The sequence below is a fragment of the Sturnira hondurensis genome, unplaced genomic scaffold (genome assembly GCF_014824575.4).
Source record: "Sturnira hondurensis isolate 20B ecotype Veracruz unplaced genomic scaffold, ASM1482457v3 Scaffold0001221, whole genome shotgun sequence".
In the NCBI taxonomy this organism is placed as follows: domain Eukaryota; kingdom Metazoa; phylum Chordata; class Mammalia; order Chiroptera; family Phyllostomidae; genus Sturnira; species Sturnira hondurensis.
In genome coordinates, this window is record NW_028073852.1 from 1836915 (window position 1) to 1861722 (window position 24808).

A 24808-nucleotide genomic window follows, 5' to 3' on the forward strand; every position below is an offset into this window, starting at 1 on the left:
CCTGAGCTGAGGACCGGGTGCCGCCCTCACACCTCACACGCCCTTAGGTCTGGGAGTCCTGTGAAGGGGCCTCGAAGGGAGGAGCCGAACAAGATGGGGGTCGGGGGCGACGACAGCGCTGCCGCTCCAGAAAATGGAGTGTAGAATTTCCCGTTTGCCGCCGCTGCTGGGCAGGTAGAGGGGTTTCCAGTGCACCCACACGACTGTCTTCTTTAAGGCTCCTCCGTGGAAAAACGGAGGCGTGAGGTTGGCACTAGGCGGGGTGGTAGGGACTTCTAGACAAGCGACCCCCCGGAACAACCCAATCAGAAGAAATGAGAGCGCCCAACCCGCCTCACCGCCGCCCCTGCAGGGGACGCCCCCCACTTCGCGCAACCAGGGCGGGTGGCAGCGAAGGTCCAGCCCAACCGGCGTGGAAGCGGGGTCACGGCTGACCCTCTGGGGCTGGGCGAGTGGCCGTCGCGAGCAGAGTCCCCCTCGAGGTGGGGGGCGCAGCGGCCCCCCGGGAGGGGCGGGGCAAGGGCGCTGGCGGCCGGGACCCAGGCCGCCGGGGGCGGGAGGGCTGCGGGGGCCCCCGTGGGCCCGGGGCAGGCTTTGTCTGCCGCGGCTCCGCTTTGGGAAGGCGCCAGCCCGGGTACAAGATGGCGGGGAAAGGGTGGGATCGCAGGCGCTCGCCACGCGGAGCGCCCCGCTCCGCCTGCACTGCAGCAAAGGGAGGGGCTGGGGCGCCCGCGACTCTGCGCGCCCTTCGCCCCGCTGCGGCCCCCGACTGGCCACCCCCCACGCCGGCGACCGCGCGCCGCTCGGCCCCCGCCGCCCCTGTCTGGCGGCCGCAGCCTCCGTCTCACTCCGCGGAGCCCCGGCCGCGGCAGCTGCAGAAAATGGCTGCCAAAACGGCGCCAGTCGCCACGCTGCCACGGGCGGGGGCGCGCGCCGCAGCCCACCCGCAGCCGGCGCCCTTCCCCCGCCCGGGCTCTCTCCGCAGGGCGCCGGACCCCAGCGGGCGCCGCGGGCAGAGGCCGCCGCGGGGGCTAGCGGGGAGGGGGAGGGGCGGCTACCTGCGGGGGGCGCGGGGTACGTGCGGGAGGGGAGGGTGGCGGGGGACAGTGCAAGGAGGGTGCTCGCGGCCTCTCCCCCCTAACCGGCGTGACCCGCGTCGTCACGAGGCCACGGCGCCCGAGTGGGAAAATGCTAATGGCTGTTGACCCTGGTGACCGCGTGCCCCCCCCCATTACCCAGACATATCGCGGTCCTCATCCCCACCCCCACCCAGGAGTGGGAGCTGGACTGGTCAGCCCGGACGGCCCCCGCAGGAAAATAAAAAAATAAATCGAAAAGCTATGTGCGTGCCGACTGCAAAACGACCCAAGCCCGGAACTTGCCGAGAAGATCCGGGTGGATCCTCCGGCGCCATGAAGCTTGGCGGCGACCGCAGCTCGGCAGGTGCTGCGCGCCCACCCCTCCTCCCAGCAGGGAGCCGCTCTCCGACCCCAGACGCTGCCCAGTCCACAGCCGCCGGTGCCGAGGAGGTGCTCGCAGCCACCCCGCTGCTCCCTGGCACCCCGGCCCGACACGTTGTCTGGGCACCAGGGGAGCCTGAGGCTCTAGAGAGGGGCGCCCGGCGTGACCTGGAGACCCCGCCCGGAGCGCGAGCTCAGGACAGGGCCCGAGGAGCACCAGGGCAAGGAGGAAATTACTCCCGAAGCCCCAGGCCAGGGTTGCGGAGGAATAAACGAAACGTGCAAACTGAGGACCTGGGGGTGGGGTCGGGCTCCGGAGTCCGGACACCTTGGCGAGGTCGAGCGGGTGTAAACGCCCCTCTTTCCTTAACCCAGAGGAACCCAGGCCCAGAAGGGCCTGGCCAGCCGGCAAACAGGAAGAAGTGGGTCTGTAAGTTTGGGGCTTTATTTTTCCCCACCTGCCTGTTTCCCTCGCGCCCCTCTCGTCAATTGCGTTCCAGATTCCGGCGATTTCACCACCAATGGCTGGAAAATTCAAAGTTAATGAATAAGAGCACAGGGACTGGGAGCCAACAGGTCGGAGGAAGGGTTTCCAGATTCTAGAGTGGCTTCCGCTCCTGGGGTTTAAGAATAAAGAGGCGCACTTAAGGAGACACGTCCCTGTGCGGTGAGAAGTCGGAGGGCATCGGGGCCCGCATCCTCTCAACCGCCACTAGGCGAAGGTATCCATGTCCCTAAACGCACAGAAACTTGGCGATGGGGGGGTGTTAATATAAACGACCTGGGTAAATGGGAGTGGGCAGGGATGGGCTATGTGGGGGTAGCGGGCACCCACGGGTTTTCCAGGGCTTGGAGAAGGCTCCATGGCAGAGGTCCGGCTGTGGGCGCTGACCCAGGGGAACTCGGTCTCGAGGGCATCCCCAATCCGTGCGCAGGAGGGCAGCTGTGCTTTTTGCGAGGCAAAACACCGCGGCAGCAAATCTCAGCCAAGGTCAGAGAGGGGTGCGTGCTGGCACCAGAGGCTGCTGCGGCCACAAAGCTTCCTTCCGCAGAAGCAGCGACGATGACAACGAGGAGGAGGCTGAAACTAACTGGATCCAGCAGGCAGCGTCCTCCCTGATCTCGAACCCGAATTGCCTGGCAGTGCCCGCTTCCGCTACCTTCCCCCGGGAGGGGCCAGATTGGGGAATTTGAGATTTGGAAGGGAAGAAGGGCGAGGGCGGCAGAAGGATGCCAGAGACGCAGGGGAGGTCACGCGGGTCACCGCCCCCCTTTCCCTCTCCCCACCCAAGACTGCCTCCGGTGCGACCCCCACCTGCGCTGGGCTCGAGTCACAGGCTTCCCAGTAGGGGGCATAGCTCAGCGCCTCTACCAGGCGACAGCCCTAGAGGCGAGCTCGGTCACTGGCAAAATCCCCAGGCGCTGGGTACCCATTGTTTCAGCTATCCCCTATGGGTGCCCTAGGGACAGGAGCGGGTTCCCGAGGGGGTGGCTCTGGCCGCCGCGGCGTCGCTGGAACAGGAGCTTCGGAACCCGGGACAGCTTGGGAGGGGTCAGGCGGACACCTGTGCGTGCGTGCTCGTGCGCGTGTGCGCGCGCGCCTCTGTGCAAGAGAAAGGGGGAGAGAAGAGACCCCTGAACCGCGGTGCCTTTGCTGCCTCAGTTTGAGGCTAACCGGAACCTAATCCCCTGAGGAATAGCGGTGTCTTCTCCCTCCGCGGGTTTCCGTCCCACGGGTGGGCCCAGCGCCGGGCACCTGCCCTGCATCCCGAAACCATCGCTCCACTGCACGGAACCCCGAAGGTGGTTCTTCCACTGCATTTTTCTACCCTTACAGAGGCCCCCCTTTCAACAACTGGCTGGGTTTTTTTTTAAAGTAACCTTTAAATGAGACATCGATTTATCATTATTATGATTGCATTCAGATATCCAGCCCGAAGGGACATCCTGGGAAATGGTAATTGGGTGGTACCTGGGGCCGTTTGTGGTTTAGCACATCCATAGCCTCGAAAGCACATTTCTTTGGCGGCTAATTGCTCTGATTAGCTTTGGGGCGGGGGAGGCGAGTGGAAGGGATGCGGAGGGTGTGGGGAGACCGGCTGTTCCCAGAGCCCGGTGCGTACCAGCCCTGGACTGACACTGCGGCGGCCGCTGCAACCGCGTTGCACCCTCCCCCCCGCCTCCAGCCCCCCTCTAGCATCCGGGCCTTCCCGCTCCTCCGTCGCCGTTCGCAGGGTTTGGGGAGGAGGTGCGTGGGGTGGAAGTGGGAGCCTGCGCGGAGGGCTGGAGGACTGGCTGACCTGGAGGAATGGCAACGAGGTGGAGGGGAAGGGAGACGACCGCAGGAAGAAAACTGGGGAGACGGTGCCGGCAAAAACGGGGGTAGACAAGGGGGGCTGCTGCGACTAGAGACGGGGATGCCCGGAGAGAAAGAAAGAGACGGGGCGGGGAGCGGGCGGGGGCGGCTGGCTGATTTCCACTCGTGAGAGCCGGTTGCCGAGAGACGCGCGGGCCAATGAGCGCGCACCAGCTCAGCCCGGCGCCCGCAGCGTGCCCTTATATGGTGCGGCCGAGCAGCGGGCGCTCGCGCACATCGCCATATAAGGGCAGGAACCTAAATACAGGCTATACCTTGTTCTCCGCTCGCGCGGCCGCGGCCCCAGCGATCGATGAGCGCGCCGCTGAGTGGGCTGCGGCGCGCGAGCCCCGTGAGGGGGCGGGGGGCGCTGCGCCGGCCGCGGGGCCGGGCCAGATGTAGCCGGCAAAATGACAGCCGGGCCAGCTGTGGCGCTCAGGTGTCACTCGCTGCTGCCAGGCTTGCCCCCTTTCATCCGTCCCGCTCCCCCCCCTACTGTTTCCGAGGTGCAAATGCAAATGAACCACAACTGAGATCTAATTGCTTTTGTTTAAAAAAATAATCTGAGCCGCGTTTGAGCAAAAGCCCAGGATCCCAAGAAACCGAGCCCAATGCCTAGAGGTGGGGTGCGGGGGGAGACGAGCCGTGGGCTGTGATTTGGGGGTTCGGGGTCCCTCTAGCTGTCTCCCAAGGCCCAACCATCCTACCGTCACCTGAGATCCGGAGCCCCATTTCTCGGACCACCTGGGCGCCAGGCCTGGCGGAGGTCCCAGGCCGGGCTCATGGGGCAGGGCTGTGTGTGGCCGGGGCAGTGAGGACCCACGGGCTCGCTGCCCGGGCAGGCGTGGGCAGCCTGGAGCCAGCCAGGCGGCAGAAGGAGAGGTGAGACACGTCATTGTCACATCTTTCTCTGCCATCGCTTTACAGGCCTAGTCCTTGAGGCCAGGCCGCTTACTGTCCAGAGTGACAGACACAGCTACAAGACCAGGCCCACTCAGGGGGGATCAGACCTCCGCCAGGGGGCTGGGGGTTGCAGGAGGTCTCTTTGAGAGGGGCGTTGGCGCAGCTGGAGCCCAGGACACCCCAGGCAGCTCCTGCCTGTGCCTAACCTCAGAGTCCTGTACCCAGTGCGCTGCTCTTTTGCCTTCTCCCTCCCCACTTCTGCTTTGCCCACCTCGCCCACCCGGAGAGGCTTTTGGACTCCTGCCATCGGGGTTCTGGATGTGGAGTGGCCCCGGGCCAGGACCTGGGGTGGGTAGGAGCCCCAGGCTGGGACCTGTTCCGCTTTGGCGCAGTTCCCCAGCTGGCTGGGTGGCATAGACTCACATTGGGAGTGAATGCTGCGTAGCCCACTCAGCACTCCCCACCTTCCTCCCACCCTTCACCCGGGCAGAAGAGCCTCCTAGAGACCCCCAGCTTTTCAGCCGGCCGATGGCCCCGGAGGCCTGTGTACCTGGACCAGCGGCCCTTGAGTCTGGGATGGCCATCTTCCTACACGCACTCGATTGGCATCTCAGGTGGGTGCCTCTCTCCAGTTTGGGCCTCGGACCAGGCTCTGTAGACTGTGCCCTGGCCCTGCCAGTGCCTGAAGATGCCACGGAGAGCGCCTCTCCCTTCGGAGCAGCTATTTCCAGTAGCACGATGCCACCTATAGAATGTACCTGGAATTAGTCCCGGCTGCCGACGCGGATGCGCCTCCCGCAGTGAGGCGCTGGTGCCACGAGGCTGGGGCCGGAGCTGGAGGGGAGATAACGTTCTTCATTGTTCCCAGCCGACAGGGGCACAGGAGAGGCGGTCCCAGGGCTTCCTCTGGGACTCTCCTCGGGCCTTTACCTAGGTGTTCGGTAGCCTGGCACCTGGTGGTGTTGGGGAAGGGGCAGGCTGACACCTGCCTGCCAGGACCCGCAGTCCCAGGCTCCGGGTCTCTGTGTGCTGGCCGCTAGCTGTACCAGCGGGTGGTCCTCAGTGGTTAACGAGTATTTTCTAAAGGTTTTGGAATCGCAGCAAACCTGCCCGAAGGAATCCAGATGCATGGGCTGTGGAGCCTAGGCAGGCTGCTCCGAGGCTGCCTGCTCCGGGCGATCATTTCACAGGGAGAGCCTGAGGCGGGGGGAAGGAAAAGTGGCTTGTCCAAACTAAGGCAGCTAGCCACGGACAGAGCAAGCTCAGGTCTGGACCTGAGTCTTCTCTCACCCTCAACCCACTGCTCTGCGGGTTCTGCAGATGCGTCTCAGCAGCAGCCCGAACAGCGTGGCGTGGTGGTCCCTGGGCCTGGAGCTGGCTCCTGGGGACTTCAGGACTAGCGTCCCAGCCCTGGGAAGGGTGACAGCCTGTCCATCAGCCCGTCCATCAGCCCACGCAGCTGGGGAGGACTCTGTCCTCGGTCGGATTTGACCTCAGGCTGCTGGTCTCACTGGTCTGGAAAATCCAAGAACCAGTGACACCACTCACAGACCCGGTGCTGGTGGCCCTCTCACACCGAACCCTGTGGCTCACAGCAGTGGGGCTGACTTTGCTGACCCTACTTGCAAGCCAGCCAGAGCGACCCTGGCACCTCCTCTGAGGCCCCTCAGCTACGGGCCAAACCCTGTCCTGCAACTTGACTTAATCATGGGTGAGTTCCTTAACCTCGGAGTCAGCTCCCTCTTCCTCAAACGTGGTTAATAAATCCTCCTAAGAGCTGTGAAGAGGTGCGAACGGGAAGAGTTGGGGGAGCGTCCTGTACAGAGCTTGGCTTGGAGCAGCCCCTGCTTGTGGGTGGCAGCCACCTCTGCCCACACCCGCCGCTCCTGCAGCCCCTGGTGGCCACCAGTCTCTGGAGACAAGTGACTAAAACGTCATGCACACTCGAGCCAGAGTGGGGGCCGAGGATGGAAAGCACTCTCCAGCAAGCTCTCCTGGGCAGTTGGTCGGGCCGTGTTAGTTCCAGCCCCCACCCTACCCTGCCTGACTCTGCCCTGCCTCACCCACGCTGCAACCCAGGGCCCAGCGGAATCTTTCTTTCCCGAACCCACAGTAGCCGAAAAGAGCACTGTCTTACTCCAGGAGACTGCACCTGGGACCTCATTCTCCATCCTGGAGAAAGAAGGGCATGGGTGTGTGGGTGCGTGTGTGTCAGAGAGAGAGAGAGATGCAGTCTTGCTTTCCTGGGGTCCCAAGCACCCCCCATGTGGATCTGTCCCAGGTGTCTGTCTCCGCAAAGTGGGGAAGAGCCTGCTGAGCTGGGGCAGGCGTGGGCAGCACTGAGAGCCACAGCTGGAGGGATGTGGTGGAGGGCGGGGGAGGTGTCAGCCAGCCAGCAGGCTGTGAGCACCAGTTGGGCAGGGGTGGGGTCATCTCTCCAAGCCTTCTCTCCTCCACCTCTCTTCCCGTCCCTCTCCTCCCTGCTCTTGCCCAGGCACACCCTCTCCCTCCCGCCTCACGTCCCCGAGGGCACTGCAGGCCCATCCCTCCGCAGAAACAGGCCGCACCCTCACCCGCTGCTGAGTGGTCCAGGTGCCTTTAAAGCCCAGCTGGACGGGGCGATGCCCCCCTCCCCGCCCGCCCACTGCACCCACCCTCTCCTTTTCAAATAGACTGCTCCCTCGACCTGGCGGGTGCAAAGAGGGACGGAACTTTTCTCCTGTCGGGACTGTGGAATTTACTCTCCGAAGTTCCGTCTCCTGGGAAGAAAGCTCAGCACCCCTGCACTGGGGCCGGGCAGGCGACAGGGCAGCCAAAGCCCAGCCCCCCACGCCCCTGCTCCTTGCCCCGCCGCAGGCGCCCTCCCGGCCCACCCGACGGCACCTCCTTCCGCGTGGGCTGCTCTTTGATCTCAGCAGTCTGGGGCCCGGTTGTCTCCGGCTCTGGGACGAATAGTCCCGTTGCTGGGGGCCCTGCAAACTGGATGGCGACCCCCAGGAGGAGAGGCTGCTAGCGAGCCCTGCTCTCAGCGTGGGGACGGGGAGTGCGGAGGACAGATCCTAGACCCACAGCTCGGGGGGGCTGCTGGAACATCCCAGTGCGCGGATGAACGGGGTAGGTCGGAGACCTCCTCCTGCAGGTTCGGAAAGCAGCAGCGCTGACCCGGCTGTGGGCTGGCTCCTTTCCCCTCTCTCTATTCCAGGCCCTCCCTGCTCTCAAAGGGAGAAACTGAGGCTGGAGCCTCGGGCTGTGACTGTGAAGCCAGGAACCCCAGCTCCCCCTGCATGCGTCTCTGGCGAAGAAAGCCTGCGCCTGGACAGTCCAGGGGATCCTAAGAGCGCGCCCCCCCCTCCGGGGAAGGGCTGTGATGTCACACCCTCCTCTAGAAATGAGTGACACGTCTGGGGCGGGGCTTGGAGGCCACGCCCACAGGCAGCAGGAATGAACCCAGAGGACAGGGAGAGGAGGTGTAGCCAGGTGGAGGCTGTCTCCAGAGACACCTTTCGCCACACCCCTGTCCCCCCCCCCCCCGCACCCTGCTCCCTTGCCCTGGAACAGCCCAGCCTGTCCTCGGACGGTGGGACTGACCCTCCGCCCATTTTCCCTCCCGCCAGCCCGCACCTCTCTGCAGACCGCCTCCTGAAGCAGGGCCTCATTCTTCCCCAAAACCTGATGTTAAAAAGAACTTAAGAATGACTTTGAAAGAGGTGACTCCGGTGGTGGCTTCTCGGCGCAAGTCCGGGCTGCGGCCACCTCCTCCTCTGAGTGTAAAACTTGCATCTCTCAGAAGAGACCTGGAGTTCTTTTTTTAATGGTGTTTTTTAAAGACTTTATTTATTTTGAGAGAGAGGGGAAGGGAAGGACAAAGAGAGGGAGAGAAACATCCGCGTGTGGCCCCCACTGCGGTGGTCCTGGCCCGAAACCCAGGCGTGCGCCCCGACTGGGAACCGAACTGGTGACCCTTTGGTTCACAGGCTCCCGCTCAACTCACTGAACCACACCAGCCTGGGCGAGATAGAGAATTTTTGTCCCAAGCTGGAAGCAGGGTCCCAGGTGGATCTCCCACCCATTTGCTCACCCTCTGCATTGATTACAGGGGACAGTGCCTTTGGAGGGGACAAGCTCCGCAGCGAACACCCTCCGGAGCCCAGAAGCACCCCGAAAGTGGCCCCGGTTACAGTTCTGGTTCAGTTCCTTTGCCGTGTTTATGTGGGGGTTTCTCCCCCCACTCCTCTTCATATTAAAAAGATCAAAACGATTTTTTAATGCATAGAAGATGTCTCCTCCACACAATGCCGTCCCCACCACCCACGCACCCATTTTTCCGCTTTGTACCCAAACACTCCTGCTGCCCCGTCAGCGGCGGCCATCCAGGAGAAGCGCTCCCTCCGGGCCTGTGCGAGGGCGGGGAACCGGGCCCTGGAGGGGCTGGACCGGGACCCCAAGCGCTGCTGGGCCAAACCGTAGTGGGCGGCAGGTGGGCCCTCTTCCCTCCCGGCAGCATTTTCAAAGTCGGCCTCCAAAACTTCCAGTCCCGGTCCGAGCTGTCCCTGTTTCCCGGGCCACCAAACCTCCCCTGCTGACAGATAAAGTGTCTGCGAAGGGCTCTGCTGGCGGCTCAGCCCTTCACCCGTTTGCCCCCAAAGTAGCGAAACTCCAAGGGTGATCCTGAAAAAACAGAGAAACTCAGTGCGGACATCTCATTCCCCTGACTTTAAACTTTCTCTCGCCCCGGTCCTAGTCAAGAATCCCACGCTGCAAAACCAGCTTTTCTTGCCATAAGCCCCGGTCTTCGGGGTGTCTCAAGGACGAGCTGAAGAAAATCCATTTCGCCTCGGATTGCTATTATTCTAGTCCTGCAATGGCTTATGCAAATGAGAGAGTGCGGCTTTCCGGGTGAGTGGGAACTTGCCAGGTAGCTGCGCTGGGCCGCGCCGGGTGTTTGCATAATTCCTCGGCCCCCACTCCCAGGGCGCAACTGTCCGGGGAGGAAGCGGTGCGAGTAAATACGGTACCGAGCTCCCCAGTTTGACTTCCCAGAGAAGGGCAGGGAAGCCGATCTGAGGCTTTCGTCTGCGGCGAGAAAAGGCTTCTCGGCTCCTTGGCGAGGATGTCCCGGCCACTCGGGCTCTCTGCACCCTCCCCCGTGGGGTTCAGACACTCCTCGCCCGAGTATGGCGGGAGAGACCAGGGTCAGGCCCCGCGGCAGCGAGGCGCTCGCGTGGGGACCGAGCCTCCGCTGGCCAAGCGATTTCCGGCGGCCCCGGAACCGGTAACACGGTTCCTGGGCGTCCCCGACAGCGCCCGCGCCCCGCATAAAGGCTGGGGGCGCACCGCGGGAGCACCCTCTGGGGGCCGTAGGGGAAGGCACTAATCAGAGCCGCGGAGGACGCCAGGCGCCCAGGTACCACCGAAGGCCATCCGCTGCAAGAGAGCCGGAGAGGGAAGGACCCTTCCGAGCACCGTCGCGAGTTCTTCCCAAACGTCTGCCCCTAGGATTTGCCACCAGACCATGGCATTCCCCGCTGCTTCGCCCACTCCCGCGGACATCTCTGCTCCCGGATCTCCTGGAGCCCGAGAGCCGCCGCTCCCAACTTCCGTCTCCTGGAATGGGCGGCCAGGCGCGCGCCTCGGTGTCCCTGACCTCTGAACTGGGAGGCTGAACTTCGGCTCTTCTCAGCGTGAACAACCTCGCGGGGGAATGGCACCAGCGAGAACCTCTCCAGCCTGAAGCCTACTCGAGGTCCCTGGAGTCCTCGCGAAAAGCCACTTCAATTCCTTCCGCTGGGGGGCGGGGAAGGAAGGGAGAAAAAGGGAAGCGCCAGACCCAGTTTGAGGCCTCCCGCAGCGCCCCCCCCCCGGGGCGGGCAGAGCCTGAGGGCAGGTCCCGGGGAAAGGGAGGGGACCAGGAGGCGAGCAGTGGACTAGCCGCGCTGGTGGCCGAAATGCCCACCCTGGCGGAGCCGGGGTTCGAGGGAGCGCGGCGACTTCGCTGCGAGCAGGCTCCGGGACCACCGTCCCAGGCCGCGACTCGCTCAGCCTCGCCGGGCGTCTTCCAGGGAGAGGGTGCCTGCTCCCTGCCTTCCCCGTGGGCAGCGTTCTGGGAGGGGAGGAGGCGCACACAGACCGCGCGGAGGAACCGCACGGCCCAGCGCTCTCCGTGCAACGGACTGGGGTCGAACTCTCCGCCGCCGCCAAACAAAAGGTCGAGCCGTAGGGGCGCAGCCGACAGCAGCGGAGCCTCGGGCATCCCGGCCCCGGGGCCTTCTGAAAACGCTCGTTCTCCCGCGGGGCTCCAAGGCCTCGACCTCCAGGCCGCCCACGAGTCTGCGCCCCCACACCCCACCTCCCTCCCTGCCTTTCGCAGTCCCTCCTTGGCTGTGCCTAGGCCGTCGGGTCTGAGGTTCCGGGCCCCTTCTCTAGGCGCAACGGGAAGGGAGCTTCCTGACCCACGCGGTCCAGGACCCCGTCCGCTCCGCGAAACAGGCACGGGATGCAGCCGCTCGGCTCTCCCGCCCATCCCGGAGCCATCTCCCCCTCCACGCACACTCCCACGGCCGCCTCCCTGATCCCCGGATCCGGATTTCACCAGCTACACCAGGCGGCCTTCCCAGAAAAGATTTGGGGAGGGGGCACCCCGCCGCGGCTCCCGCGCGCATGCGTGCGGCTACGACGCTGTGCGCGTGCTCCTGCCGCAGGGCGCCCGCACCGCGCGGGCCTCGGGGCTGCGAGGGGCTGCCCGTGCGCCCCGGCTGGCGCAGCCCCTCTGCGGCGCGCGTCCTGCGATAGACGCTGTAAGGGACGAGCTGAGACCGCGTCTGAGGGAACCCCACGGTCGGGTTCCCGGGGAATGTCGGGGAGCACCCTGCTCTCTCTCCGTGGGTGCTCCTCACGGGAAGTAGGGACAACTCGGGCTGCCACTGGCGTCCCCGGAGAAAGTCACCCAAGCCAGAGGCTGCGGGTCTCGTTGACCTGGTCCCGGGGCACCAGTAACGGCGAGCACTCACTGAGCCTTAGCCTGTGCTGGGCAGTGCGGTCCTCGTTAGGGGACATCTCCTGGAACCCTCCCATCCACCCTGGGGGGTAAGCATGTCACTGTTTCTTTTAAAGATAATTGTGGGGACTGAAGCACAGAGTGGCTAAGTAACTCGCCCAAGAGCACACAGCTACTAAAGTGGATTTGAACCCAAGCAGGCTGATCCTATGACACACAATTTTTAACTGTGTGATGAAGGAAAAACAAAGATTTCCACCAACACCCAGCCTCCAGCTGGGTGGGTCAGGCTCCTGGGACCACCCCGACCTCTGTCGTTCCAGTCTCACCTTTTTGCCAAGTCCCCCTGCCCCAGGACCTCTGCTCAGCGAGGACCAGGTTGCTCATTTTGCCGATTCTCACCTTGAATTCTCTGTTTAAGCCCAAGAGGGACTGAAATGTCCATAGGGTCCAAAGTCCCTGCTGTAGAGTATTCAAGAGACTTGGCCTTGGGATGTCTCAGGCAGACCCCCTGCTGTGTGCCCCTGGGCAAGGTGCTTGGCCTCACCACACCTCCAGTGTGCTCCTCTGTAAAATGGGGGCAAAGCACTCGATCTCACCTGGTTGTGGTGAGTTTGAAGTGGGGCCACGCAGGCACCAGACAGCAAGTGCTCAACAGACATGGTCTGTCTTGGAAAGGCCAGTGTCTCTCCAGTGGAGGCCCAAGAGGGGTTGATTTGGGTTCCTGTGGTTGCAGGGGACTGGAGTGAAAGGTTGTGGGGCTTCTAGCGCGAGCACAGGCTTGTGGGAAGTCACTGCAACAAGAGCGGCTGCTCTGTACCCTCTGCAGGGAGGGTGCTTCTCTGACAAGAGGGTCTGGTCCTCCAGTGTCCGCTTGGGAGGAGGAGGAGGGCGCTTCTTGCTCGGGGATCACCTCGAAGCTGGAGCCCAGACCAGAAAGCTCAGCAGCCTCCACTGCAGTCGTTGGCCAGCCCACCCAGGCTGGCTCTTCGCAGGGTGCTGGGCCACCCCCTCGGCTTCCCTCAGTACTGGGTGGTCAGCACCCCGCAGGTGCTGTGGCTCGGGATGGGGTGGGAGGGGGGCAGTCCAGCTCCCAGCCTGCTCAAGGTAAGTCCCTGACGGGGCGGCCACCCTCCAGGCCATGGCCCCCACGCCCCTGCCTCAGAGCCACCAAGCCCACTTCACAGCCGGCCCACCCACGTGCCTGAGGCAAATGGTTGGGTCCAAATCTGCCCGCGTCTGCCGCCAAGACCAAGCAGGTCCAACGCCCGCCAAGCCTCGGAGTGGAATGGCTCCCAAAGGACGAGCCCAGGCCCAGCCTCACCCTGGAGCTAGAGGATGCGCCGGGGCTTGCTGGTCGCTCCGGCGACCCAGGAGCCCAGCGCCTCACCTGGGCCGCCCTCCCCTCCACTCCCCTCTGATCGGCCTCCCTTCCCAGGGGCTGAGTGCCCTCACAGCCGGTACATGGAGGGCTAGGAAGGCCCCTGGACCCGGGGCGGCCTCCTCACTCACACGAGGCCAGCGTATGGAGCACAAGGTCTGGGCACCTTGCAGGGTCTGGCGCGGGTGGCTTGGGCTGGCTCCCTGGCAGCAGGAGCACGTAGGAGACCCTTTGCCCGGAAGGGAAGTCACAGGCTCATACCCAAGTCACCAAAACGAGTGCAGAATGGGAGAGGAGACCCCCGAGGTTCCGGGAGCAGGTGTTCAGAGGTGGGCCAGTGCCTGCATTTCCGTAAACAAAGAAACTGGGCAGCTCCTTGCAAGAACCAGGGGGTGGAGGGAGGCTGCTAAGAAAATCGCCGACAATTTTCTTCATAAAAATGCGATCTGAGATAATTTGATTTCCACTTTCACTCCCCCCTGCCCCCGCCCCAACACACGCACTGTCTCCAAAGACACTCAAATTGCAGCCATATGGGGCTAAAGTAATAGGAAGCAGTTACCTTATTTACTGCAGAGGCTGCGCACTCGAACTTGGCAGCCTTGGCCAAGGACTGCTCAGTGGTGGGACTAAGAGCCAAGGTTTCTCCTGCTTCGAAAGTTTGTTTTGTTTACAAACTGTACGCCCAGGGGGTGCACGTGTAACTTTGAAGGGGAGAGGCGTTGTGTGGAGGGAAGAAAGGAGGTGTGGAGAGCTGAGTGAGGAAGAGACAAGTTCAGGAAGAAATGTGGAGCGTGGGGTGCCTCCCCTTGGTTTCTAAGACATGCCATGGGCTGAGGAGTTTGAAAAGACCGAGGGAAATCCTCCAGAGTGACGCCTCCGCCGTCCCCACACTGGTGCCCTCTCCTGGCCCACACAGGCATCGCTGGGCCCCCACCCGGATGGCCGAGCTCTGGGAGGCTCTAGACTACAAACCCATTTCTCAGATGGCTACCTCCCAGTCTGTAAACCGTCCGGGGCAGGGGTGGAGGGGGCAGTCCAGGCCGCCCCGGGACCTGTGTCTACACTCAGTGTGACCCTGCTCTCCCGCGGACACCCCCTGCCCGCCCCCTCTCCAGCGTTGCTTTGCTCTGCAGGACTGAGTCTGTCTGGTGCAGGCAAGAACCAGGCTTGGTCTGGTTGCTCTCAGGTCATTCTTTATTTCTTTCCTTCTGGACCGAGCCCCACCTCGGCTGTGGGCTCTGCAGGAATTCCGGACGCCTGCATACCCGGACGCCCCACAAGCGGTAATTTTGTTCAGAACGAGGGTGTTCACCTCCAGACATGAAGGCAGGCAGAAAAATGCAGCGGGGAAGCAAAGAAGGAGAAGGAGAAGAACTAAATACCCCTCCGGAGGAGGGAGCCATGCAAGGCAGCGCCTGGGTTTTCATTTCCCCACTTCACACTTCAGAGGCATTTAGGGCAAGTAGAGAGGGAAGGGGAAAGAGAAGGAGAGGAAGAAGAAGGAAGAAGGGAGGGAGGGAGGAGAGAGGAAGGAAGGAAGGAAGGAAGGAAGGCAGGCAGGCAGAGAAACGCCAGGAGGGAGGAGGAAAGCGCAGTCTCTCAGCGCGAAACTGAAACTTTCGACCTCTGCACGCCTCAGGCAAACTCCAGGGCCGTAAAGGCACCCAGCGCAAACACACTCCCGGGGACGCGGCTCCAGAAACCCAATCTAAAGGGAAACCGCCGCTCTTTGCAGGCGCAGGAAAGCTTGGGAGGGGTTGGGGAGAGGGCGGGAGGAGAAGCGAGTCTGGTCCTCGGCCGGCTGGGGCGGCGCCCTCCCTCCGGCCTGCGAGGGGGCCCTGGAGCCCGCGCGAGGGGCTCGGGCGGCCCGAGAGCTGTCGCCCTCCACGGGCAGCGGATTCCAGGAGGGGGCCACCGGGGTGTGTAGAGCGACCCAGGCCCAGGGCGGAGGGTGGGCTTTCTCTGGGCGGGGAAACCAGACACTTATAGGCGGCTGAGACCGACTTTATTTTTACTGCCCAAACTGTTGGAAAGTATTTAAGCTTAAACAGAAACAGCTGTATCGCCGGCACCGGCCAACGAAACTATTTGTTACCGGGAATGACTTTTTATGATTAAGGACTCGGCCGTCGGCGGCCTCTCGCGGGCGGCCGACGCGGGTCGCGGAGGCGATCTGGGCGTCGCCAGCTCCGTGTTCGTTAAGATGGACCGTCCGGGGAGATGAGACTGTCCCCTCCGCTCCCACCTTGTCCAGTTTGGGAACAAGGCCAGAACCTGGAGCCCCGCGTTTCGCGGGGAGGGGAGTGAGAGAGAAGGTGGGCTCCCAGCCCGGATTGTCCTGCGGGTCCCCGGCGGCGCCGCGCCCGCCGCGCACCTAACTTTGGACCAGAGTCCGGTTTTCCGCTCTGGGCTCCCTGACCCTCTGAGCCAGACTTCTTGGCTCGCTTTTGCGCGCGGTCTCTCTCTCCCTCCCACCTATCCCATCTCCAAAAGAAACAGTTTCTACTCAAGTTTATCGTCGATGTTTTAACTAAATCGTGGGTCCCAAGGAATGAGTGCTGTGATCAGCAGCGCGGGCAGTAAGAGAGTAGCGCCGGGGAGAGCTGGGACCCGACTCGGGCTGCTGTCCCCCGCCGCCGCCCCAGCCACGAGTGACCGCAAGCCGAGCTAGAGATCGTGTGCCCGCGCGGGGCACCCGCGGCTCGGCCCCGGTCCCGGTCCCTGCCGTCTCCGCTCCCGAGACGCTCCTACTCGACTCGCTCCGGACCCCGCCACGTCCCCCTCCGCGTTTTCTCGCGGAGTAAGCGCCGCTCACGTCGGGAAGCGCCCAGGACAGGAAGTGTGTGGCTCAGGCCTCGCGGGTCGCCCGGGTGCAGAGGCAGCGGGACGCACCCCGAGCCCTACGCCCCAACCCCAGCCCAGCTCCAAGCTCCGCCTTGGTGGTTGGTGGTCGACGCCCTCCCCCAACACTTCCAGGCACCGGGCATCGGGCGGCTGCACTGGGGCTGGCGACGCTCCGGCCGGGACCGGGCGGGTACGAGCAGCGCGGGCCGGCAGCAGGGGTAGGTGGCCGAGGGCGCTGGGGGCGGGTCGGGAAGCGGGAAGAAGGGGCGCGACGACCCCCGCAGGGTCCCGGGGCGCGGGAAGCCTCGGGCAGGAGCGGCGGGTCCCCACTGGGTCTGCATTCGGCTTCCGAGCCGAGGGGCGAGCTGTGGAGCCCAGGCCGGCTCGCGGGGCCCGGAGGGTGGCCGAGGACAGGGCTGCGCGACAGGAGACCGAGACACAGGCACATTGATTTGTTAGCAGGATGGGACTGGCGGCGGCGGCGGCGGGGGAGGCCGTTGCCATGGAGACCGAAGGTCGGACGGGCGGCTCACGGGGAGGGGGCGGGGAGGAGGAGCGGGCGAGGGGCGCGTCGCCGGCTCCCGGGGTTCGGGCGCGGCCCGCAGCGGCCCAGCACCTGTGCATTGTGCATTGTGCGGCGCGGGAGGCGGGGGAGGGGAGGCCGCGAGTGTGCGGCGTGGGGGCGGGGCGGGCCGGGGTCTGCCGAAGGGGCGGGGCCTGGCCGACACCGCCACGGGGGTCCCAGCGAGAGCTGTGGGGCGCGCTGAGCACCGGAGGGACAACTTGGCGGCGGGGGAGGGGGCCCAGGCGAGGACACAGGGAGAACGGCCCCCCTCGCCAGCTCCGCAGACTGACAGCAACCGGGCCGCCCTCTCTGTAACGTCACTTCCGGCGTCAGCCCCACCCCCTCGCGTTCTGTCCCTGGAGTCGCCTCGGACTCCGCCCCCTGGCGATTGGAACGCGGGTCACGTAGCAACGCGGGGGAGAAAGGGAGAGGGGCGTGGCCCGGTGCTTGCCCAATCAGCTCGCGGGGGAGCAGACCCTGTCCGCTCGGCTTTAGCAACGTCGTTAGCAACACGTGGGGCGGGAGGAAGCGCTGGGCGGCAGGGGAGGGGGGGAAACCGAGAGCTGGAGGGGGCGGGGAGGGAGCGAGAGCGCGGGAGGGGGAGGAGAACTGACGTCAGCGGGAGAGTATTATGGTCTGTCGTGCGCTGGCTGCTGCTTTTCTGCTCCTGGTAGCAGCCAAGGGGGGAAGCGGCGAGTCAACATGGAGCTTTCAGCGGTTGGGGAGCGGGTGTTCGCGGCCGAAGCCCTACTGAAACGGCGCATACGGAAAGTAGGTGCCCCTGGGCCTTGGGCCGAGCCCGGCCGAGCCCTCCCCTCTCGGCCCGGGTTCCCTCCCCCTGCTGCAGCCCAGCTTCCCTTCCCCCAGGTCCCATCAGCGGCCGCGGCCGTGGCGGGCGGCGGCAGCGGCTCTGAGCCCAAGCGCTTTCCTTAGACTTGCAGGGATGCACAGATTGCACGGGTGGGGGGCGGGGTGGGGGATGAATGCCGGTGCATGCACTTTGTGCAGCGTTTCGTGCAGGGGGCGATGCATGCAGGGGGTGGACGCGTGCCTTTCACGATAGGATTTCACGCATTCATTTGGTGCATGCATTTTTGCATATATTTCTTGTGTCCTCCTCGGGCATTTCTCCCGTGCACACACATATTTTCCCGTTTGCATCCGCAGGGACGCATGGAATACCTCGTGAAATGGAAGGGCTGGTCGCAGAAGTAAGTAGGTTATATGCAGTTCTCAACCCGGACTGTTATTCGGGAGGTTTCTTTCTTCCTCTTTTTTCCCTTTATGTTGAAACACAATACAAAGCAACAAGAAAAGTTACAGACACACACACACACACACACGCACGCACGCACACACGCCCGCTGCTCTTTCCCTGTTCCCGGGACTGACGCCTACTCCTTCCTGATTCCCCTCTAGGTACAGCACATGGGAGCCCGAGGAAAACATCCTGGATGCTCGCCTGCTTGCAGCCTTTGAGGAAAGGTACGGGCTCTTTCAAGGCTCAGCTTCTTTGTATTTATTTACTTATTTATTTTAGAGATAGGAAAGGAGAGAGAGAGGAGAAACACTGATTTTTGTTGTTCCACTTATTTATGCATTGATCAATTCTAGTATGTGTCCTGACCAGGAAGCGAACCTGTAACCTAGGTATATCGGGAAGATGCTGTAACCAACTGAGCTAACCCGCTCAGCCTCTCACTGAGGAACAGGGAGAGGGTGGTTTCTCTCTAGCCCAGACTGGAGTCCCATCCAGTGTCACTACTCACATGCCCCCTTTCCCATCTCCTTCCTCCAGGGAACGAGAGATGGAGCTCTATGGCCCCAAAAAGCGAGGGCCCAAACCCAAAACCTTCCTTCTCAAGGTAGGATGGCTTTGTCCAATGGCAGATTGCAATGTTGCTGTGTCAGTTTGTGGGATGGGGGCCCTGAGGGCTTGTGAACCAATGGGGTGTCCACACACTTTGCTTATTTGTAATCTAGGAGGGAGTCCCCAGACAGGCTGTGGACCAGGTCAGTGACTGTGCCTAAGGGTTGTCTTGGGGGGAGGGCCTTAGCCATTCAAGAATTCCCACCCTCCCCACCCCTAGCCATCCAAAATAGACATATAATCAAACACAAGAAGTGTGTTTGCTGCATAAGGCTGCTCCCAGACAAACCCTCTACCCCTTCCCCAGACCACACCCCCCCCAAGCCCCACCCCCACCCCCACCCATGTAGAAATTCTGAGGCTTTGGAGGGTGAGCAGGGAGGCTGGCTGGAAGAGGGGTCCTGGGGGTCGGATGTGGGCAGGACCCTGCTCCATTCTGTACTCCACTTTTCCCCTGCAGGCCCAGGCCAAGGCAAAGGCCAAAACGTACGAGTTCCGCAGCGACTCTGCCCGGGGCATCCGGATCCCCTACCCTGGCCGCTCGCCCCAGGAACTGGCTTCCACTTCCCGGGCCCGCGAGGGCCTTCGGAACATGGGTTTGTCCCCCCCTGGGAGCAGCAGCAGCACCAGCAGCACCTGCCGAGTGGAGCCCCCTCGGGACCGTGACAGGGACCGGGATCGTGACAGGGAGCGGGACCGTGAGAGGGAGCGGGAGCGTGAACGGGGTGCCAGCCGTGTGGATGACAAACCCAGCTCGCCTGGGGACACCACTAAGAAGAGAGGCCCCAAGCCCCGGAAGGAGCCCCTGGACCTGCCGCAGAGGCCCACAGGAGAGCCCAGTGATGGCCTGGGAGATTACCTCAAGAACAGGAAGCTGGAGGATGCCTCTTCAGGGGCAGGGAAGTTCCCAGCCGGCCACAGTGTGATCCAGCTGGCCCGAAGGCAGGACTCCGACCTGGCTCAGTGTGGCGTGGCCAGCCCCAGCCTGGCTGAGGCCACAGGCAAGCTGGCTGTGGACACCTTTCCCGCCAGGGTCATAAAGCACAGAGCCGCCTTCCTGGAGGCCAAAGGCCAGGGTGCCCTGGACCCTGGTGGGCCCCGGGTCCGACATGGCTCAAGCACCCCAAGCTCTGTGGGAGGCTTGTATCGGGACATGGGGGCTCAGGGGGGAAGACCCTCCCTCATCGCCAGGATCCCAGTGGCCAGGATACTGGGGGACCCAGAGGAAGAGTCCTGGAGTCCTCCTCTGACCAACCTGGAGAAGGTGGTGGTCACCGACGTGACCTCAAACTTTCTGACCGTCACCATTAAGGAAAGTAACACGGACCAAGGCTTTTTTAAAGAGAAGAGATGAATCGCTGGGTGGGTGATTCCAGGACAAGAGAGCAGGAAAGAGAGTGAGCGCTCAGACTTGGCGTAAATGATGCTTTTCATTTCTGGGCGGAGGCGGCCCCCTCGTGCCGCCCTCCCCCTCCGCCTAGCCCGCCCCTCCTCCCTCCTTCCTCCCTCTCAGTTTTGGTCGGAAGAGTATCTCTAGAGTTATATTTTCTATTAGATGTAAATATGTTATTTAAGAAAAAATATCTAAATATATATATTTCAACTCTTGAAGTTGTTTTATTTAACGAGGAGAGAGAGCAAGCCTCAGTGTGGTTTAGTTGGGGCGGACAGGCTGACTTGGGGCAGGAGGGGCCCCTCAGCTACCCAGGGCACTAGAGAGGTCGGGGACGTGGGTAGTGGGCCTCTGGTGGCGTCTGGAGGGACTTAGCTGGCCCACCTCACCCCTCCTCCCTTTTCCCACAGCCCCGAGGCAGACCCCTGGAAACCAAGGCAGGACCCGGATTTTTTCTCTCTTCCCATTGGCCGGCCAGGCCAGCAAAAGGTTGGCTCCCCAATCAGAAAAAGGGAGGGTGGGGTCAGTCTGTTCCCCCCGACCTTTTTTTTTTTTAAGATGAAGAAGTCTGTTAAGGGGAAAAAAGTATTAACTTGAATCATTTTTGCGTGTGATTTTGAAGGTGAAAAGTCGCGGGTGGGTGGGGAGCAGCGGACTTCCCCCAGGACCACACCAGGAAATGCACTTTACGGGAGGTGTGTTACACACGCAGATCAGATCGTGTGCGTGTCAGTCATGTGGATAAAACCTCCCAGTTCCCTCCATTCCTTTCTTTACTCCACAGAAAGAAAAGAAACCCAGCGAATCTGTTTACATTCCCGAAATGCCAGGATAAATTTGGGAGGATTGCATGTCAGTGGCCAGAGCTGGAGACAGTTGTTCAGAGAAAAGTGTCTGGGGGTGGACCTTCCCTCTCGCGTCCGCTAGCTGCGCCAGGAGCGGAGACACTGGCCCCCATCTCCCAGGAAGCGTTGGACTCGCCGCCCTCCCTCGCGGAGGGCGGGCCGCCAGCTCCCGGACCGACGCACGTTCAGACGGGCCCACCCTGCGGACCCACGGAGGAGGCGCGGCGGCGGGCGCGGCGGCAGCGGGGCTTCGGCCCTGGACGCGGCCTGGCTCCGCGCGCGGTGGAGGCGCTGGGCCTGGGGCTGGGCGCCGGGCAGGACTCGCGTTGTCCCGGCTCCGCGGGGCGAGGGGCGGGAGGAACGAGACGAGGTTTTCATCCAAGAATGCGCATCGGAACTTTTGCTTTTACCTCACTCCCCCCTCCTTCTTAAAAGCAAAAGCTATAATTTATAGGCCTTTTCGATTCGCGGAGTGTTCTCTATTTGAACCCGACTCCAAACTCCGCCAAAGGGGGAGGCGCGGGGCTGGAGGAGGGACTCCTGCGGCGGGGGAGGCCCTGCGCGGCGGCCGGCCGGTCCCCGGCGCCCCCGCCCCGGCCAGCTCGCGACCATGCCGCGCTCCGGGGACGCAGAACGTGCGCCCCGCTTGACTCAAAAGCACAACTCTGTTTCCTCCCTCCTTTCGAGGACTGATCTGCGGCCTCCGCGCCCTTAAAGGGCCAGAGGAGACGCAACTTCCCGGTGCTCGTCGCGGGAGGGGCGTGGGGACTCCAAGCGCTGGAGGAAGCACAGACTCGGGGCGAGCGAGACGGGGAGCCGGACTGAGGGGGCGTTCTCGGCTCGCTGCGGGGTCAGGGCGGGATCCCCAGCCTCGTCGTCCCTCACTTGTGTATCCCCTCCTCCGGCTTCTCCGCCTCGCCTCCCCGCCAGACTTTCTTGCCTTTACAGAGAGGGGCTGAGAAGGAGTGGACCGGTGTGCTCCACGGTTTTGTTCGGTTTTGAATATTAAACTGCGCCTATAAAGAGAAGCCCCCGGAATGGGGATTTTTATCTGCTCACATTTGTAAAACTGGTATTTTAGCCTTTGTATAAAGAAGCGCCGTTGACTGAGTGTATCTATTTAAATGTCGACGCTATTTTCAGAGGAAAACTTCATGGAAGGGACCTGTCTGTTGCCGAGTGGAGGGCGACTCGGGGACACGTGTCTTGACCTGGCTGCCCCCGACCCTCCTTCCCTCCCTTTCGGCCCACTCGCCCTTCCCTTCCCTCCCACCTTCCTCCAGCCTGGTTCTGCCCCCCCCCCCCCGTCCTGCCGTCTGTCCGTGGCGTGTGTGTCTCCTACGCTCGCTCTTGCGACGCTGACCTGGGGGTGGGTGGGGTGGGCGGGGCCGGGGCACGTGGCTGGAAGTCTGCAACCGCGCCCGACGTGTTGGGTGTATTTAAGTCTAAGATTTTTACAAATATTGAATCGACCTCTGCCTCAGCTCAAGAGTGAAGCCTCGGTCCCGATCTTCTGCGGTTGTCAATGTCTGTACCCAATACCGCTTTTTACGTGTTTAAATATATACTTTGTAAATAGAGACGAGTCTCAGTTTTATTCCTTTTTTCCCCTCCATTGGAGCAGACGGAGGCGCGCGGGAGGAGAGGACCCTTTCCTCCTCTCTCATTACCCACTCCACCCGCCACTTTCGCCTCCAACAGCCTGGGACCACCCAGTCCTCAACGGCCCTTTCCCCAACTCGGGGAAGAGGGAGGGGGCTTGGGAGTGAGCAGGATATGGCCCTCCTTCCCTCCAGGGGGTAGGTCCTGGCTTTCTTCTCCTACCCACTGAACTTCTCTGGGAGAAAACAGAATTCGGGGGCACCAGGAGAGTGGGCATGACCTCTGTGCCCCCCTTTGGCCTGGCGGGTCTCCCACAGCCAGCCCTGCCCCCAGACCCGATGTCACTGGTCCTCGAGGCCCGGGTTCCCTACAGCTGCGCTCCCCAGCCGCTCAGGCCTGCTCCCCAGTACTGTCGTGGGACCCGCTCCCCAGACCCACCCAGCCTCGCCAGCACCCCCCGAAATGCAGCGCCTCGCGCCTATTGATTGAGGAATTGAATTCGCGGGTATTGCTAGGCAACTGGCTTCTCGGAGCCGGCGCAGAGCGAGCTGATGTGATTAGTGAACCCGGAGCTGCCGCGGCGCAGCCTCGCAACCCCCCCCCCCCGCCCCCCGCGAGCCCCAACAGCCTCTCTGTCCCTGGACTTCTTGAGGGCTGGAGCCTCAAACGTCGGGCGAGGCCGGCCTGGGAGAAACTAGAACGCAGGGTGGGGGTGGGGAATTCTGCGCCCTCACTGGCCTTCGTGGGGGCGGGGCTGTGAAACCAGCTCAGAGGAGCCGCCCTGGGGATCCCCAAAGTGGCCATAGCGTGGAACCCAATTCCACCCCCATAGCCCCCATAGATGTCGCCCCACGAAGAAGCCCAGACCCAGGCGCACTAATAGAGCTCCAAGGGAGGGCTGTGGACAGACACGCTTTCTTCCCCCCCCCCCCCGCGTCTCCTAACCTTGGCCCACAAGTCACGACCCGGGCCATGGTGGAGCTCTCCCCGCCACCTTCCCCCAGTTCAGTGACCAGTGTGGGAGGAAGCGCCGAATTCCAGGGTGCGGGGCACAGAGCGTTGAGTGTCCTTCGGACGTGAGGGCTCCACGCCCGCCCCAATACAGTCAACGGGCGAGGGTGGAGAAGGTGGTCTGGTGCGAGCCGCAGCAGGTCAGCCCCCAAAACAAGGGGGGCTGCTCTGCCGAGACTCCCTCCGGTGTGGACTCCTGGGCGTAGGGTCGGCGCAGTGGGCTGCACTTAGAGAGATGGAAGATGCCGACACTGCGCCCTCTCCCCGGTTGGCTGGCCACCACCGACTCTGGCTTTGACCAGGAGCTCCTACCCCGGGTTTCCGTTCCCTGGGCAGATTTTCTGGGAAAGCGCCCAGGTGCGGAGGCCTCAGGCGGCGGGGCTGCCCTGCACGGGGCCGCTCCCCTGCACCCAGGGGTGACTTGTGCGGCCGCTGCCAGCGCGGAGCCTGGCCCAGCACACAGGCTGGTTGAACGGAAACGTTTATGGCTTTTCCGAGAGCGTCGAGTACGGTACCTTTTTCTGTTCCTCCCAGCTCACGGACCCTCGTCGAGACCCTGCGCGCAGTGCACGAAAGACCCGACGGCGGACAGTCCTGCCCAGCACGTTGGGGGCTCATACTCTTGATCTCCCCTTCTCTCAGAAAAGTCCTCCAACCCCGGGTGGGCGGGGGTCCTTGGACCCAGCTGGAGCCAGAGTTGGGGCGCTCAGTGCTCGCCGGGCCTCCGCCGCGGGCGCCCAGCCTCGGGGGAGACGGGGCACCGGGAAAGAGGCCGTGGGCTGTGGCCAGGGTTTTCTTCCGGAGACGTCGGAAACAAAGGCTGTTTAGGGTCTTCTCGGGGCGGTTAGGGTGCGGGTCGCGCAATTCGGTTCCCCCGGGCAGCTCACAGCGCAGAGTAGGGAACCTGCCCGCGCGTCCAAAGAGCCGGCGGCCCGCAGTTGGCGGGACGCGCGCGCCCTCTAGAGGCGACGGTCTCAGTCCGGTTTCCCGGTGCTCCCCGCCCCCCCCGCCCCCCCCCCCCCGCGCCCGCCCTTGTCTCCCCAGGTCCCGAAAGGAGAAGCGAACACCTCCTCCCCGCTACCCGGGAGCGTGCTAAAGCGGGCGCCCCCTCGGCGCCCTCCCTGCAGCCAGGCCCTCGAGCCGGGAACGCGGAGGTGCGGAAGGCCGGGTCCAGCAGGCCGGATCCCCGTCGTGGAGCCTGGGTGCAGCGATTGTGCCAGGCGCTTTGGGACTGAACCGGGGCGGGGGTGGGGGTGGGGGTGTGCTCTAGGCTGAGCCCTCCGGCCGGGATGGGCCCCTTGGCAGCCCGGCGGTTCTTCTGGGAAGGCGACGGATTAGGCAATTAGATCGGCAGCGCACACAACTAACAAAGGCCGCTGTGGACCTGGGCCCGCACCCGTCTGGCCCAGGCTGTGCAGAAATTACTCCCAGGAAAACCACGGGGGTGGCGGTGGGGGCGGGGGTGACAGGCCGCGCCGCCCCAACTCCGCTGGCATGCTCCTTCCTGGCCCACCCTCAACCCCTTTCTGCAGCTCTCAAACACCCCAGGACAGGAGGGCTGGGGGTGTCCCTGCCCGCCTT

General features: G+C 63.3%; 1 protein-coding gene across 3 annotated transcripts; it reads left to right on the forward strand.

The window, feature by feature from the left end:
- The first annotated feature begins 15848 nt into the window (after nt 1-15848).
- CBX8 (chromobox 8) lies at nt 15849-20258 on the forward strand. 3 transcript variants are annotated; one of them, XM_037064101.1, is made up of 7 exons: nt 15849-16159; nt 17181-17277; nt 17674-17717; nt 17926-17991; nt 18305-18371; nt 18490-18519; nt 18837-20258. In XM_037064101.1, the coding sequence occupies exons 2-7, from the start codon at nt 17209-17211 to the stop codon at nt 19728-19730; spliced, it is 1170 nt and encodes a 389-aa protein (XP_036919996.1). In that variant the 5' UTR covers nt 15849-16159; nt 17181-17208; the 3' UTR covers nt 19731-20258. The 3 variants fall into 3 exon arrangements, with proteins under 3 accessions (XP_036919996.1, XP_036919988.1, XP_036920006.1); XM_037064093.1 differs by lacking the exon at nt 15849-16159 and having other exon boundaries at nt 17122-17277; XM_037064111.1 differs by lacking the exons at nt 15849-16159; nt 18490-18519 and having other exon boundaries at nt 17122-17277.
- The last annotated feature ends 4550 nt before the right edge of the window (nt 20259-24808 follow it).